General features: G+C 49.2%; 1 protein-coding gene across 1 annotated transcript in view; it reads right to left on the bottom strand.

Moving 5' to 3' along the window:
• SIL1 (SIL1 nucleotide exchange factor) overlaps window positions 1-16,395 on the bottom strand; it is an 83,797-nt gene that overhangs the window by 64,639 nt on the left and 2,763 nt on the right. The window contains exon 2 of the mRNA XM_065734453.1: window positions 611-725. Coding sequence (XP_065590525.1) covers window positions 611-725 — 115 coding nt within the window. The remainder of the gene's footprint in view (window positions 1-610; window positions 726-16,395) is intronic.

Raw genomic sequence — 16,395 nt, 5'->3', positions numbered from 1 at the left:
CAAGCTCCTCGAGGAAACTTTCCAGATTTGATCTGGTAGGGCTGAGTACCTGGGGCTCAGAAGCAGAGTGGGGGTAGTTCTGCATACCTGGACAAGTGCAAAGGGCAGACAGCTTCACTCACCTCAACCACAACTTCAAAACACCATAAGGATCAAAGTGCCGACAAGTGAGATGTCAGGACTCAAGAGGGTACTCTTCTAAACCAGACTCACTCCAAGTGACTCAACAGAGGCACAGCTAGAAGAATAACTGAGGCCATCTCCTCTTGCCACTATACCACATCATTAGCTTTGGCTCTTGGCACGGAGGAACATGTGACAGTTCCATACAGAAAAAGTGACACCTAGCAAATGAGAGCTGCCCAAGAGCACAGTTCCCTTTGCAAACCCTTCTGAGTGAGCATTATTGTGGATTTCCTGAGGCTAAGGCAAACAGCCTTAAGAAAGAAGCCCTTCTGAAATGTTGTTATTGAAGATCGGCTTTTGAGGAGGGAAGCAGTGATTGACCAACTGCTGTCAGACTCTGCGTGACATTACAGCACGACCAAGGGAGGCGTGACCCCACCAGAGAGGCTGAAGAACACTGCAAACCTGGCATCCAGACACTTACAGGAACTCTCTCACTTAGGCTTGACTGGAAAAACACTGCAGAAACCAGTAGGAGCAGCAGGCTGACTTTGGCAACGGTGCAGGGAAGACCAGCCCAGCAAGACATGGCCACCCACCTGCAAAGCAAAGGAAAACAAAACCAAGAATACTTTAGAACAAGTTTTCACAGGTTTCAGTTTTCTTTACACATTTTTCACCACAGCACAGGTTTAGGGGGGTGAGGCTGCAGGACACACTGGATCAAGCTGTTACTTCACAGGTCTCATCAGGGGAACACAAAAGCACAGGGCGCCGACATCACTGCTAATGGAGTTTATGACAGGTAACAGCTAAGTACTCTGTACCGACCCTGCAGTATCTCCTGGAAAATATGAAAGGACTACAGGGAAAAACAGAATTTGGTTGTGGTCCTGCTACAGTTTGTTATGCATGTGCCTCATCTAAAACACAAAAACTGCCATGTTAATTCAGAGTAGTCAAAGACATAAGCCATCAAATGATCAGTTGTTTATCTAAACCCACACTCGTGCTTTGCTTCAGGAAAACAACATTTTGCAGAGGTGAACAAGATTTACCCAGCAGTTCCTGCAGCATGAGGCTTTCCCTGCCTGCCCGCTCTGTGCCCCAGGGCTGGCTCTGCTCATGCCTCAGCTGGACACGGCACCCACACAGCAAGCACACGGGCTCTGGGCAGAAGGAGGCCACCAGAGCTGCAGGTTTATTAATCCATCAAACGTGCCACTTTGCTTACAGCAAGCCTCAGCACGAGGCTGAAGCCCACGGGCAGCATCCAGCTCGCCTGTCCTCACGCTGGGTAGGGAGGGGAGCAGGCTGCCAGCACGCAGGCTGGAGAAGTATTTCCTTTGATTGGCTCTAAATTTACATGCTGCTAAATTAAACTAAATGAGGTCTTTTGAAAGAAGATGGGACTGATTAGTTCCGTTCAAACACTCCTTCATTACTCATCCCTCCATCAAGCCTGCTCCTACTCCTATCCAGGTTTTAAAGAATTTCCTCCCATACGTGCAGTCCTAAATATCTTTCTCCCTCTGTTGTCCATCAGGATGGCAAATAACATCACAGTTTTTCTCTCCTCTGTACCAACCACCTTCCACTTCCACAAAATCAAAAATAAGCTTTAAACAGAGCTGCCAGGGCCAAATCTATCAGCATTTTCCTGAGCCAAAGTTTCCCTGCTGCCAGAAAAGCTTACCTCTGAGTTGCCACCTGCAGGAGCCTGGGCCCATGAAAGCTCCTACTCCACCTGGCCTGCTGCCTGCAGGAAGCCAGGATGCTGGGCAACCACAGGTGCACCTGACACCAACTCCTGCCAAAAGGAGTAGGACAAGGAACAGCACCTCTACCTAGGAAGCTCAGCAGCCCTAAGAGGATTTTTTTTAATGTTTCCTCCCACTGATGAACTTGTGTAATCGCTTTTTGAGTAGATGTAGCCCAATATCCTTCTCTGATGGTCTCCTCATCTCTAACAAGCCAAAGAATCACATCAAGGAAGGAACCACAAGCTCCTCCTCAAGCTATAACCAGAGCAGAAGAAAAGCTGTTTTCAGAAGGCAGGCAAAGTCATCCTGAAGCCAACATCCACCGTTCCCACATAGGATGCTGCCAAATGCAACATGGCTACAACCAAAACCCAGGGCAGTACTTGTGGGCTCAAATTTCATCTGCCCTCAGCAGTGATACGTGCCCTTCCAGCTAACACCACACTCAGGACCTCAAACTCAGACTGACCAAGACAAGAAGTTCCCCCCCACCACATGCATCAGAAGAAACTGCTGCTATGGGAAACTTGTTGTTCTCTTAATATTAGTGGCAAAAAAAAAAGTGATGAAGCTGGGATAATGAAAAATAGATGTGTCCTGAACATTTCACCTGCAAGTCTGGAAACAAAAAGAGAAAAGAAGAAAAAGAAATTCAAGAAAGCAATGGTTGAAAGAAAACATGCATTCCCATATAAATAGAGCTCACGTGTACTGAGGAGGCTGGTAGCAAGTGACAGCACAGCCTCGTTAAAGCCTACAACCTCATGCTTGCCTGGAACATGACATCTGCACAACAATTAGCAGTCTGCCTCGGTCCCAGGTAGGCAGGAGGAGCTAACATGTGAAACCCGGGGGTTTGAAGCTCCTGGAGAGAAGCCCGTGCAAGCTCACATCTCGTTATAAGGCAGACGTAAGCAGACGGTGTGAGAGTACTTCCAAAGGGAATGTTACATACATACTAAGCGCTTTTGGAAACAGCCCTGCAGCTGGCAAAGCAGGAGTGGTAACTGGGACCCCGCCTGCACACAGAGCACTGGTGCTGATTTACAGACAACGATTTGGGATGCAGCAGCACCCACACACACTTGTGGTCGATGAGTACTACCACCACAGTAGGATGACCACCCCAGTTCCCCTTGCAAGGAGCAGGGTGTTATTTTCAGTCCTCTTCTTTTTTGTGGTAGAAAATCAGGTAATTGGGGAAGAGCAAACGGTCACACTCAAAGCAGCATCAGCTCCTGGCAGCATCCCCTTGTGACAGCAGGTGATGTCCTCATGCTGTGGCTCACTACCAGCTTTGCAGCACAGAGCAGTCATGCCCCGTGGTTCCAGGAAAGCTCCCTGCACCAGCAGCTGCAGAAGCCCTAGCATCCCCGCTGCGTTCTCTGCTAGAAGAGACATTTTACTCATTTCACTAGCTGCACATCAGTAAGTGCTGCACAGCCCCGCAAATGCAGTTGCTGTAGTCATAGGTGACAGTTCAAAGGAAGTCAGTAACAGGAACATATTTCATTAATGCCTTCTGCTGCTGGGAATGCACCACTCTTTCATGTCCTAACTCAAAGCGTGTACCGCGCACACTGTGTCACTTCAATAAATCTATCCAAAGCCTCATCTGAATTCTGATCAGCTGCTTCATAAGAGCACACAAACATCTCTGAGAGCTCCCCAGCTCGTGCTCTGTTTTATGGCCAAGAGGAAGCAATAACAATAAGCTAATCCCTGTTCTCATCGAGGGATCAAGGGTGCAGCATGGGAATTGTAAGCCTCACAAAACGGTCTGAAAATTTACTAGTTTCAGGCTCGGCACCTGTGCAGCCAGCCTTCATTGAGATGGCCCATGATAATGAAAGGACCCATAGCACTTTATGTCTAAAAGCAGAAATCATTCATAAAGTTCCTCTTGCTGAGCATAAGGCAGCATGGAGAGCGATCACAATGAAAGGCGCCGAGGAGTACATCCTGGGAACGCTTCAGCTGAACTGCTGACACTAAGGCCTCTAAGCACCCAGCACTCAGGTTTGACCCAAAGTTCGACTGTCAGTAATAAACAGTAAAGAAAGCTGTTTTAAAGACAGCTGCATGAAATGGGATGTCAAAGTGAAGAGATGTGCTCAGAACAGCACACACTGAAGTGTCAAGTGACAAGATGCCTGGTTCAAACAGCACCATTTCAACGATACTGCACCCACGGCCAAGGCCAGCATGGCATGCTAGGTGATGTGGAAACACAGCAGAGAAAAGAAAATTCAGCTGATCCATCCTAAAATTTTCTTTCTTTGAGCAACACGGTTCCCAGATCCATAGTGAGCACCCATTTCTGTTTTCCTGAAGAGCAGAGGAGCAGAGAGATGTCTCAGGAGCAGCCCAGGCCCAGCAGCCCCTCCTCTTGAGGGAGCAGTGCAGCATCAGGAGGAAGAGGAAGGTTCTGTCTGAGGTCCAGCCTGTGCGTATGAGGGGAGACATCTGTGGACAAACAAAGTAGACCACAACATATGTTTTGCCAGTGCTGCACACGTGGCAGGAAGCTCCTTTCCTCAGGTCTGCCACGGAGCAAAGGGATGCTCCTGGAAGGTGCACGCATAGCCAACACACATTTCATGCTAAGAAATCTGTGACTTATTGCTCCTTAAAGGTATCACCAAACTGCTCACAAGTGACACAGCTGTGCTGACTAACTCAGTTGTTCGGGAACCATCTGGGCAAGGTCCTCCTCAGTGGCAAAGTGAGACTATTCACTAGTCAACAGCCCTCTATCATGGACCAGCAGCCTTCAGAAACACGCTGTCACACTCACAGCAGCCAGGCAACCTAGAGAAGCAGCCCTGGAAGAGCAGCTCTCTGCTGGGAGCAGCTCCTGCTGGCTGGTCCAGGGGTGCAGCCTGAAGGAGAAGTCTGATGTAGTCAGACAGAATATAAGAGGTTGACAGCATTCTTGACTGTGGCTCATCAGCAGGTGAGATTATCATAAAAGTACCATCCCTTGTCAATTTGACAAGTGTACTTATCCCCTGCTTCAGTATGCTCATGTTTAAACTGTTTGCGTTTCGTTCAGTATGCTCATGTTTGAATTGTTCACATTTTGCTTATTACGCTCACGTTTAAATCATTTATACTTTGCTTAGAAATAGATGCTTGTGTAGTTCAGTTTCAGTGCTACGATGATACCACTGTCACCTGGCACATGGTTTGCTGTCACTTCGTTGTTGGGTATCCACAGAACCCTCTCGCAGCGTACTTCCTCCTCTGCTTCAACCCAGACAGCACAGCTGACTCCATCTCCATCCACACCTCCAAGTGGACAAGTGGCCAAAGAGCAAGAGGCTGCAAGAACCACAAGGAGCCACCGAACCTCATTCTCTGTCTGTGCTGGAATTCATACAAAACCTCCCTTGCTGGAACGTGCCCAAAGCTTTTTCCTCAGACAGGTCCTGAGCAGCAGCACTTCCAAAGGGAAGCGGGACTTCCACATAAAGCCGACGTTAAAATGTCAAAAATCTTCACATCCCAGAGAGACAGCATGACATGCCAGCTCCGTGAGGAGCCCCACTGCTCTGAGCCAGCAGCCCCTGCCAGAGGGATGGCCTCAGCACAGCCCCACACATGCAGGCAGCAGCACAGCCTGGCTGCACACACCTCATCCATGCCTGATTTCAGGACGGAATGAAACTGCAGTACAGATGGTCCTATTGATAACACTTAATAAACTACTTCTAAAACGTTTATCCTTCTTGTTTGCACCTCATCACTTACTCCTACCAGGACCACGCTGTGGTGTGTTGAAAGCACTCCTACGCGAGGAAGAGGTAGTGGGAACACCTTGCCATATCTGCAGCCTACAGAGAACCCACACAGCAAGGAGGCCACGCTTCTAGGTTTACACAATAAATTACAGGGGCTCTGCTGCCCTGGGACAGCAAGTCCTGCTCTTCAATTGGTCTGAATTTAGATGACTTCATGGAAAGAAACATTGAGTCCAAAAGGCTAAAAATCAGCCAACAAATCAGCCACGGGTGTAACTTCTCTCTGGATGGACCTGGCAGGTAAAATCAAGTCCCAGATGCTTGGCTGAAACCTCCCTTTCCCATGCAGCCTGGCAAGGACAGAACCAACCCGAGAGACCAGAGATCTCTGGGCACAGGTCTGCAGAACGTGGGACTTGGGCAGATGATGGTAGGGCAGCCAACAGTGTTAGAGTGCTCCACCACACTCTGTCCCACATCATGCCCCAGGACAGATGGCTGCCAGGCTGCTGCAGGCACCCCACAGAAGCTCTTCACTTCATTCTGCACTGTCCCACAAGCAAAGCTGTATGGGAAAGACAAGGGCAACCACAGCAAAAATGTGTGCTTACACAGCCCGGCACCTACTGTTGCATCATACAGTCTTTACAGCCACTATTAATAATTCACAACAATAAATATAAATAGCCCCTGCAGGCTTAGCCTTCAGCTAACATTAGCAGTCAACCTCTCTAACAGCTATGATACCACCTAACACTGCTCTGCCCTACACCAACATAACTGAGAGCAGAGAGAGAATCACTCCAGCATTGCAGGCACCCAGGCTCAGAGCAGAGAGGCCTGTAAGGCATCAGTTCTCCTGACTCAGCACTGCCTGGGATGGCCAAGGAGGTGACAAATCTCCAGTTTACATTCTCCAAGAACTGCTCCTCCAGGGCTGCATTCTGGGGAATGCGCATCCCCCAATATCTCTCTGCCCTTCTGCACCCAGTCAAAGCCTCCTCACCACACATAAAACCTCCTCATTATCTTATTTTTCATCCTAGACATCACATTTCCTCCTGCTGCTGTATTTACTCCCATCGTACCATATCCACAGACAGAGCCAGCTTTGCTCTGTCTGCAAACACAGCACCTGTGTGACATGCTCACCACCAGCTGCAGTACTGATGCCCAGCACATGGCCAAGGATGACAGGGAGGAGTGCTGAAGCAAGCAGTGGAAGCAGATATTCCCAGCAGAAACATCTGCAATGCTGACAGCCCTAACCAGGCCTAACCAGGAGCATCCTTCAAAACCTAATTAGTTACTTAAAAAGCACTGTTTATACAAACCACACACAGTTTAACACTGAACATCATTTAATCTATTCATTACATTTACTTCACAAATTCCTTCAGAAACTTCAGCATTCACAGGAAACGTGGCTCTCCAGAGGGCAAGGGCGCAGCTTCCTTCCCTGGATGTCTGGAGCCTGAGCAGGGCTGTGGCATGCCCTGTGCCAGCCCACAGCTCATTAACAGCAGCAGCAGAGGGTCTGGTCTGCTGCTCCGTGCTGGGTGGAGCGTGCAGAACCAGAGCACACCTCAGAGATCAGAGAACTGAATTTATCATTTATTATTGATAAATAACAAATGTATTCAACGTTACGACAGCTCTGTGCCTGCCTGCACACACACACCTGACATTCTCGCTCAGTAGTGTCAGGGCTAATGCTTGTATCAGAGCACAGGAGCACACATTTCTACCAGCTCAGGACTCGCCCAAAGAGAGAAGCACAGAAAACCTTTGGGACAAACACCTTCCTGAAGATGAATGCAGGAGGAGCTCCACCTCACACTGCACAGCCTGTGCTCCAAACTGCTGCCTGTGCCAAAACCCTCTGCCAAGCCTCAGTCACAACAATCAGCATCCCTCTGCCTGGCCCTTCCCCAGCCCCCCAGACATCAGCCAAAAAAGGCCCTCCTCCTGCCTGTTCCCTTCCCCCGCTCCTTGCTGCAGTTTCCCATGCACTGAAAATCAAGTGATTTTTCCATCCTAGTTTTATCTATCATTTCCTACTTGTCTCAGCTCAGACTAATCTATGAGTCTGCCAGCGAGCAGCACATTCCTTGTTACCATCTCCCAGGAGAGGTCATGGTGGAGAACTGGGGCTCTTTCTAACATGAAGGAAACCTCACCAGACAGCTGCTAGGGCCTAGGCGGTCCCAGCCTCTCTGAAAACAGCCTTTTGTGCTTTCCACGTTCACTATCATGGCTCTAGTACTGAGTAATAACCTCCTTTCCCTCTTCAGATATTGGCTTTCCAATAAAGAGACTCAGTTAAAAGATAAATAAATAAATGAGTAATGCCAATACCATAAGAGCATATGTCAGCCTGCACTGCTGCATCACACAGCCACCACCCCTGCTCCACCAGCCCTGGTGCACTCAGTTCACAAGCCACTCTCCTGATGGTTCCCACACTCCTACCAAGGCTTTTTCCACCTAGATTAAGTAACAAGTCTTGCTCCCCCAAGCACAAGAGCTCCCGCGCTCTGAAACCAAAGCAGGAGAACGGCCAGTCAGCAGCAGGCAGCATTTGTTAAGCAATTTTTTTTTTTTTTTAAGGAAAAACAATTAAAATTGCAAAGAGCTCCAAAGACTGCAAGTGTAGAACTAAAGGCAAAGGCAGGAGAAGCTAAGAGAGAAGATAACTCCTCCCTGTTATGGTACCACATCAGCTGCCACCTCTACTTTGGGGATGTTCTTTGCCACCCTGCCCGTGAGGTGCCTCCAGACAGACAGGTGCTGACAAGGCAAGGATGAGGATGCTCTGCTCTTCGCTGGTTCCAGGCACTGTTTGAAACATAGTAAAAATAATAATAATAATAATCAGGGAAGGGGAATGGAAACTGCCTGCACACAATGCACTGTCAACTGCTAAAAGTCCACAACTTAAAAATACTTTTCTTCTCTGATCTCTTGTCAGATGGAGCTATTTTAGGTGTTTCTCACAGTGATGCATGGAAAAAACAGATCGAAATATGACAGTGCAGCATCCTTTTAATTATAGCTATCAGTGCCTCACAGCTGTCGCAGCCCCTCCAGCTCTTCTTCCAGAAAAACACACGGAGCAATCGCTCGGGTGCTGCAGTCGCCCTGACCTGGTGCACCCCCCACCCCCACGGGGCAGATGCAGGCTGTGCTCGGTGATCAGATCCCCCCGGGACCGACTGCGTTACAAGGCAGCCTCCACCATCGCAGGGGCTGTGACCTTCCCGTGCAGCCTTGCTTTTTGCCTCATCACTTTCCACTACACACAGCTTTGATGCACTGAGCGACTCCAGGCTCAGAGACCTTCTCTCCTTTTGCTGTCCAGACATGAAGGACGCTGAGTTCGAGCTCCTGAGCACCTGGCTTCAGACAGGCAGGCTTTGATGCTGTACCAAGAGCTGGTCTCTGCAATTCCTCTGGTCTCTTCAAACACCAGCAGAGCCACGGCTTGTGATCCGTGCAAAAGAGTGTTTTCCCTGAGGAAATGGACAGAGGGCCACAAAAGCGCTCCTCTTGTCACTGCAGAACAGGCCGCACTGATGCTTCAAAGAGCTTCTCAGTCTCAAATCCTTATGACACGGTGACAGATCAGGGAATCTGCCTCTCTGTGCCTCACAAACCCCAGCAGGTGTTGTAAAACAGCACTGCAGCAAACACCTCGGCCACCACGAGCTCAGCATGCTGCCAGGCTGGGTATTGCTGGGTCCACGCAGCTGCTCTCTGTGGGAAGGTTCCAGCATGCGCTGCCACAAGAGCTGTGAGTCCAGGATGCAGCTGTGCAGAACATAGGGGCACGGGAAGACCGTCAGCAAGGAGCACGTCCCCTGGTCCCTGCACACACCTAGGGGAAAGGAAGGAGACGGACAGCAGCCTGAGCCTAAAGCACCCACTGAGAATCGAGGAAGGGAACCAGGCCCAAACTTTGAGTTCCCCAAATCCTTGATTATTATTTTTCTTTGCTGAACAAAATGTAGGGGGACCTCAAGGAAGAGGTAAAGCTTCCACGCAGCAGGACTGCTCCAACCCCACAGAACCCTCACAGGAGCTGTGCAGCTATGCTCACCACTCCTCAGAGCCACAGGGCTCAGTTAAGAGCAGCCTCTCAACTCCACCCTGGTGCAGCTCAGCCCTGCTGTACAGCCTTGTGAGGCCATAAGGGCTCCTGATATTTCCCTGCTTGCAGCAAAGGCTAACAGCAGACTTTTAGCCACTGATCCTCTAAGTTCTGAGGAAAGGAGTGTGCACAGCAACTTTCCTCTCCATCCTGGCGGTGCTGCAATCTCATCTTGCTCTAGCACCCAGGGAAACAGGCAATCCATCGCAGGACATGTATGTACAGAGGGGGCTTCTCCCACCAAGACCACAGACTCCAGCCGTCACCCCCTCACCAGCAAAGCTTATCGTGTGATGGACAAAATACTCTGCAGAGCTCTTACATCAGCTGAAATCCTAAACGAAGCTGTCATGTGAACCAAGGTTACTTCAGTGCCGGCCTCCACGGTGACTCCCAGTGACCACAGATGGCACATGTCAAGACAAGTTTTGGCAGACTGATCCAGGGCGTGAGAAATCCCAGTACTCCCAGAACCCGGCAGGGATGGCGATTCACAGGGATGAGGGGTTGCAGCATCAGGGTCAGACAGCTTGCTTTCTCTAGGGCAAGGACCCTGCCATTTGTGCATTAAGTGGCACCAGCGTTTATTCTACTTTACAGGAAGAAATAATTACAGTGGCCTCCAGTCCTCAACTCTTTTGCTCTGCACTGAAAGAGCAAAAACCAAGCAAAGCAAACAGCACTTCTACAGCAATCTCCGAATTGGCTTTTAGTCCCCAGACAAAAGAGGGTCATCTGAGGATCTGCTTCCCTCATCGTCCTCTCTAATTTCTATTTCATAACGGCAGTCGGGCACTGTGGGAAAAGCGCTCCGGGGGGCACAGTGTTGTTGGGTGGCTGAGCAGTCCAACCTCCAGCCTCACCCCTGTGCTCCAGGTGTGCCATGACATCCCAGAGACACACCTGCTCTGCCAGCCTCTGTCATGGCAGAGCTGGGAGTGCTGAGCCAGCCCGGGATGTTCGTGTGCTCCGCTGGCTGTGCAGGTGCCAGAGGAGCTGACACACACACGTGCCCATCTAGGGGATGCTCTCTTACAAGTATTTCTAGCAAGGATAACTCTCCTGGTAATCAAGCAGTCAGTCCTGTCTCAGTGGAGATTTAAAGAGCATTTTTTCTCTTGGAAGCAATAATAGATGGACAACAAGAAAGAGACAAAATTAATGCACAGAGTAATTACACCCCAGGTTGCAAGTAAGAGTGATTCCTCACCCTGAGACAAGTCTGGAAAACAAGATTAAAATGCTTAGGGGACATATTCTTGAAATAGCAGGTAATAGAAGAGATAAAGTGTATTTACAGTATCTCACAGGGGACGTGTACTTTTTAGGTAACATTACTAGATAGTAATTCTGCTGAGGAGAGTAATATTCCACTCCTCATTAGAGAGTTAAAAGGGTGCCCAAAAGAAATGCAACTTAACAAAGCATCTTTAATGGCAACTGGGTCCAGTTCCAGAAAGGCAGACTCTGCCATGCAAGCCAAAATGCAACAAGAAACACAGAGCATCTGCAGGAACACTCAGCCACAAGCAACAGTAATAATCTATGCAAATAGCACAATTTAACAACCAGCAAAAAGAAGGCTGGGATAGGAAGTGGACTACAAGAGCACTCCTTGTAGACGATGCTGTCTCGGAGGAGGGCAGACGTGCCTTGCCCCACTTCCCCAGTGCCCACATAGCCAAGGCTGCCAGCTAACACACTGCGCCTCAAGTCCCCACCAGCAGAAACAATTTGTCATGTGTCAGATCAAATCAGCTCTTATGAAACCACTGTACTCCCTGAAGCAGACGGCTGCCAAACTCCAAAAGAAAAATCCAAGAAACCTAGCCGGCCAGTGCTAGACCCGAGTGCTCACGAAGACCAAAACACTTTCCATTTTTAAAACACATCAGCACAAGGCAATCTGTTCCTGCGCAGCACCTCCCATGTGAGGCACACATCAGTAGTATCCATTACTGAGAAGAACTTGGGTTTTAAATTATCACTCCGGGCTGAAGCTCCTTATAACACAGAGACTTCATGTTCCTCGTGCAGCAGCACAGCTTCTCACTCATCCGAGGGAACCATTATGAAGGCTAATGTTGGTAGACAAGCCTCAACAGCGTGAAGTGCTGCCAGCCTACAGTGGGTTATCATCCATCTGAGCAAGTGCTGCTCCCTCCCAGCTAGCCTCACGCCCTCTCCCCCCCCTCGCTTCACTTTATTTCCTCCAGCCCTCACTCCTCAGCTCCTTCCCATCCAGGGCACATTTTTCTCTCTCCCACCCTTCTCCTTCTCTCCCTGCAACCAGAACACAGGTCCCAGCAAGCTACACCAGCGCCTTTTAGAGAGGGTGACAAAGCCAAAACATGCTTAGAAACCTTCTAAGCATTTCAGTTGCTCTTCTCTGGCCAAGCCTTAATGTGAGAAGCACTACCCTGTCTACCTGGCTGCTCACCAAGGGCCAGCATCACCTTTGTTCCTGTTATAGAACCCCATTTTGGGTTAATTCTCAGGCACTTCCATAGCTTTCTGTCCCCTGGCCTCAACCCAGGCCTGATGGCAAGGCCACCTTGCAGGCCCCAGTCCCCAGCTCAGCATCCATCGCTCTAGTGAACTTCCACTTCAGCCATCAAAGGCTGCTCAGGACCCCAGTGCCAGCCTGCATGGCCCCAGCATGCCTACAGCAGCCCTACAGAAACCCAAATCATCCACCTGCTCCTGCTAACACCAGCCTTGGGAGCTTACTGCTCTGCAAAGAGGGCAAATTCTGCAGCCTGCGACTCTTCTACTAGCTCCAGATAGTCCATGCCACCGGGATTTAAGTGGCATCACCCATCTGAGACCAACCACAGCCAGAAAAAACTCTCTTGCTACTGGAGATGAACACTGGCCCCAGGAAAGTCTGCGAGCAGGAGGCTTGGGGTGGACAGAAAGCTTTATAAGCCACAAAGGAGGCTCACTTATTTCAAAGTGAGAGCGAATGGGAGAAAGATAGGAGATCTAAGGGAAAGATGAGAGAAGCAGGAGACACTGCCTCCAGTCACCAGAAAGCAATGTCTGTCCCAAAATCTTACAACAGAGCCTTGACTGACACTGCACAAACAAAACAAAAAAATCAGAAAAGAACAAACTGGCAAGCCTAGAGCAAAGAACATGGGAAATACAAGGCAGGCAGGCACGGGGCATTCCCCCTGGTATTGGGAGCACCAGCACAAATCTCATCAGCTATTTTTCACCAGAATTTATGTAAAGAGCATCTGATGTTTCATGACAAGACATATTTAGTCACTGCTTTATGCGTACCGGGATCTCTCTCCAGCCACAGGGACTGGCATCAGGTGCAGGACACGGACTCGCCAGCCTTGCTGCTCCCTGCGAGTGCCTCACCCAGCACAGGCACTGTCAGCTGGCACACACACACCAGTGTAAAGTGCTCGTGGTGCTCACTTCCAGCAAGCAGCAGAACACGCAGACTGCTGCCATAACACTGGAAGTGTTACACCGAAATATCCTGGAGGAGGTGGTTAGCAGACACAAGGCTGTCATTTCCAGTGATGCTTTGCAGGCAGCTACAGCTGCAAAGATGCAAGAGCCAGACTCCCACCATCTCACTCAGAGTTTACACGCTCTGCTTTCCAACAAGCACAGGACACGGACCCCCCTCAGCGTGCATCCACCCACCCCACAGGAGATGCACGAGCAGCAGGAAAAGCTTCAGGTGGAAATCCACAGCGTGGCTTCAACTCCCAGCTCTGAACAGAGGACAGGAGGTCCTCCTCTTGAGAAGTTTACTTATTTTCAGCATTCTGACTTGAGCAGATTTCAGAGAGAAATCAAACGGACGCAGTGCTGAGGAGCTCCAGGGCACCCGCACTGATTTTCTCAGCAAGTTCTGATTATGTTTTTAAACAATGGAAAATTTTCTGAACAATGAAGAGAACAAAAACTATGCAAGCCACCAGAAAACCAGCAAGGACTCAAAGCTGCTTTAGACAGCAATCTCACTCTCTCCCCAAGCGATGCTCTGCAAAAACCCAAACAAAGGAACTCATTTACAGCATCACCAGCGAATTGCTTTACCCCTAGAAAACTTGTAAAAGTGCCACACTTGTGAGTGCCATTATGATTTCCAGCAGCCTCCTGCTGACTTTGAACAGACTTTGCAAGCTCCTCTGCACACATTTTGCACTTGATTACTCCGTGCTCATTGGAAGAAAAGGAAAGCACACTAAAGCAAAGCCTTGCTTATTCCTGATGTGGATGCAACAATGCAGATGCAACAACCTCACTTCCACCGCAGACAGCTTCGCACTGAGGAACACGGGCCTTGCACCTAGCTCCTCAGCTATTAACCCTGACAAGGACACACCCCTACAAGACATCACACATTAAAGCAACATATCCACAACTTTTTAAGCTCAAGGCTTCCAGAAGAATCTAACTCACTCAAGGCTGCTGCTGGAAACTGCACACAGCGTAACAGAGCCAATTTCGTGGGCAGGAAGAGATCAAGGAACTTAAGTCAAACTATGAAGAAAAAAGTCCCCCAAAAGTAACCATGCTACAGCAGAAGTCGTGAACTAGCCAAGTGCATTTTAAGGGCTACACATCTCTGCTTCCACGGGCTCGGGAAAGAAAACGGAGTGAATTCATTTTGTATGCATACTGTCCACCATTTGTTATTGTCTAGCTATTGATGCTTACTTGAAAAATAAAATGTAATTAAACCCCACAGTACAGCTTAGCCTGCCTTTGAGATATGCCTGCATTAGTGGATCATTACAGTAAATGAAATACAGCTTCATATCATATCTTTCAAGTAGCGTCCTAAAACATTTACAAATTAAATAATAGTCTTGCAGAGAGAAATTGAGACACAGTGTTTAGCAAGGGCAAAGAGATGTTTACAGATGAGAACTGAAATGAGATGTGGAGGCAATGAGGCAGAGAGGTGCCAGAGGGCTCCTCCAGACCTTGCTGGGAAGGTTCTCCACGTACCAGAAGCCACGCAAAGCAAGCATATGCCAGAGCCAGGCGAGCAGAAAGGGCAGCATCCCCAGGCCCCCAGGAGGCCAGCACAAGCTCATCCAGCACTTGGCACACGCTGGCACAGTTGGACAAGCCCAGAGGTGCCTGTCTGAATGCTCTTTTGCATTCAGGAGAGATCCAGCACCAGTTCTGCAAGGAACAGGGAAGCTGAGGAGGGCAACAGCAGTGGAAAGGGAAGAAAGGTATTTTCCCACGAGCTCTTGTCACACATTCCCCACACAGGGAGTGCCAAACGTGCATGAAAACAGCAGTAAAGCAATAGAAGCCCAACTCGAGAACGTTTAACTCAGCTGCAAACATCTAACCATGCACACAGGCTAAATAAAGGATTCCTTACATCTTTGCCACAAGCAGCCAGCTGCTGTTTCCCAGCAGTGCAGGGGCCCCTGCTGGTGCATTCCCTACTCTGGAGGACATGCAGGGCCCACTCACTCTCCCCCAGGTTTCTGGTGCCCATAGGAGGTGAATCTGCACAGCCTCTGTCCTGGGAAGGATGCCCATTTTCATCAAACGTGGGAGAACTCTGCATCTCTGAAAACTTCTTGGAGGCCTGAAACTGGCCAGAGCTGAAAAACACACTGGGAGCGAGTGGGAGAAATGACAGAGGAGGTCAGTGCCCCCATGTGTCCTTTGGAAACCAGACCACAGGATTCAGACCAGTGAAGATACAAACTCTCATCAGGCTGAGAAAAGGGATGTTGAAAAGTGCCCTGGTGGCAGACAGCGTGAGATATACAGTGCTAACATTTACATGGAGTGAAAAAACAAAGAGAGCTTTGGCTTCTTAGGGTAAAAGCACAGACAGGTTAATGAGTCAGCGTCAGTCAGAGCAGCAATGTCTGATGTTGAGTGAGGCAAAGCAGCAAGTGAATATTGCATGAGCTTTACAGCTCGGGCTTGAGGAGATCTGAGATTTGTCTTTTCCTTAATAGCATTTGGGGCAATGCCAACTGTTCTTTGACAAACTATTTACTCTGAGAAATCATTTTCTTTAAACAAGGGTAGCCCAAGACTTCATCTTCTTTCTCACAAGTCTGGGAAAGGCTGCACCCTGCAGCTCCCATCTCCATGGCAATACACCAGCTCACAAACAGGAGGAGCCGATGGCAGTGCACATCTCAGCACGAAGGCAAATCTTCCCCAAGAAAACACTCAGAGTGGCACAGCCCTCACCAGTGACAGCCCCTGAGAAAGGTGGGCTGAAGGTGCCCATTGTGTGTGATGCTCACCATCGTGAGAAGCAGAGCATGCCAGCCTACAAGAAAGAAAAGAAAACCTCGTGAGGGCACATCTGGATCCTTTCTTTTACAAGAAGATGATGAAAGATCCACAGCTGCTGCTCATGCTGGGGATCAGCAACCAAGAGTCAAATTCCCAGTGGTCCTGCTGAGTTATCAGTGTGCTGCATATCTTATTTAGAGGCACATAGTTCAGTGTGCCATAGAACCACTGAAAGCTGTCAACTTCCAGCCTATCCTAGGCTTCCTCTGTGGGATCCTTCCCCATGAATCACGAACTCCTCTCCAACATCACTCTACAAAATTAAAATGAGCAGCTGTGGCAAGAAGCAATTCATTAT

This window comes from Cyrtonyx montezumae, unplaced genomic scaffold, assembly GCF_038088225.1.
Source record: "Cyrtonyx montezumae isolate F1298 unplaced genomic scaffold, pur_monq_1.0 scaffold_18, whole genome shotgun sequence".
NCBI classification, from domain to species: domain Eukaryota; kingdom Metazoa; phylum Chordata; class Aves; order Galliformes; family Odontophoridae; genus Cyrtonyx; species Cyrtonyx montezumae.
This window is presented reverse-complemented; position numbering and strand designations above follow the sequence as displayed.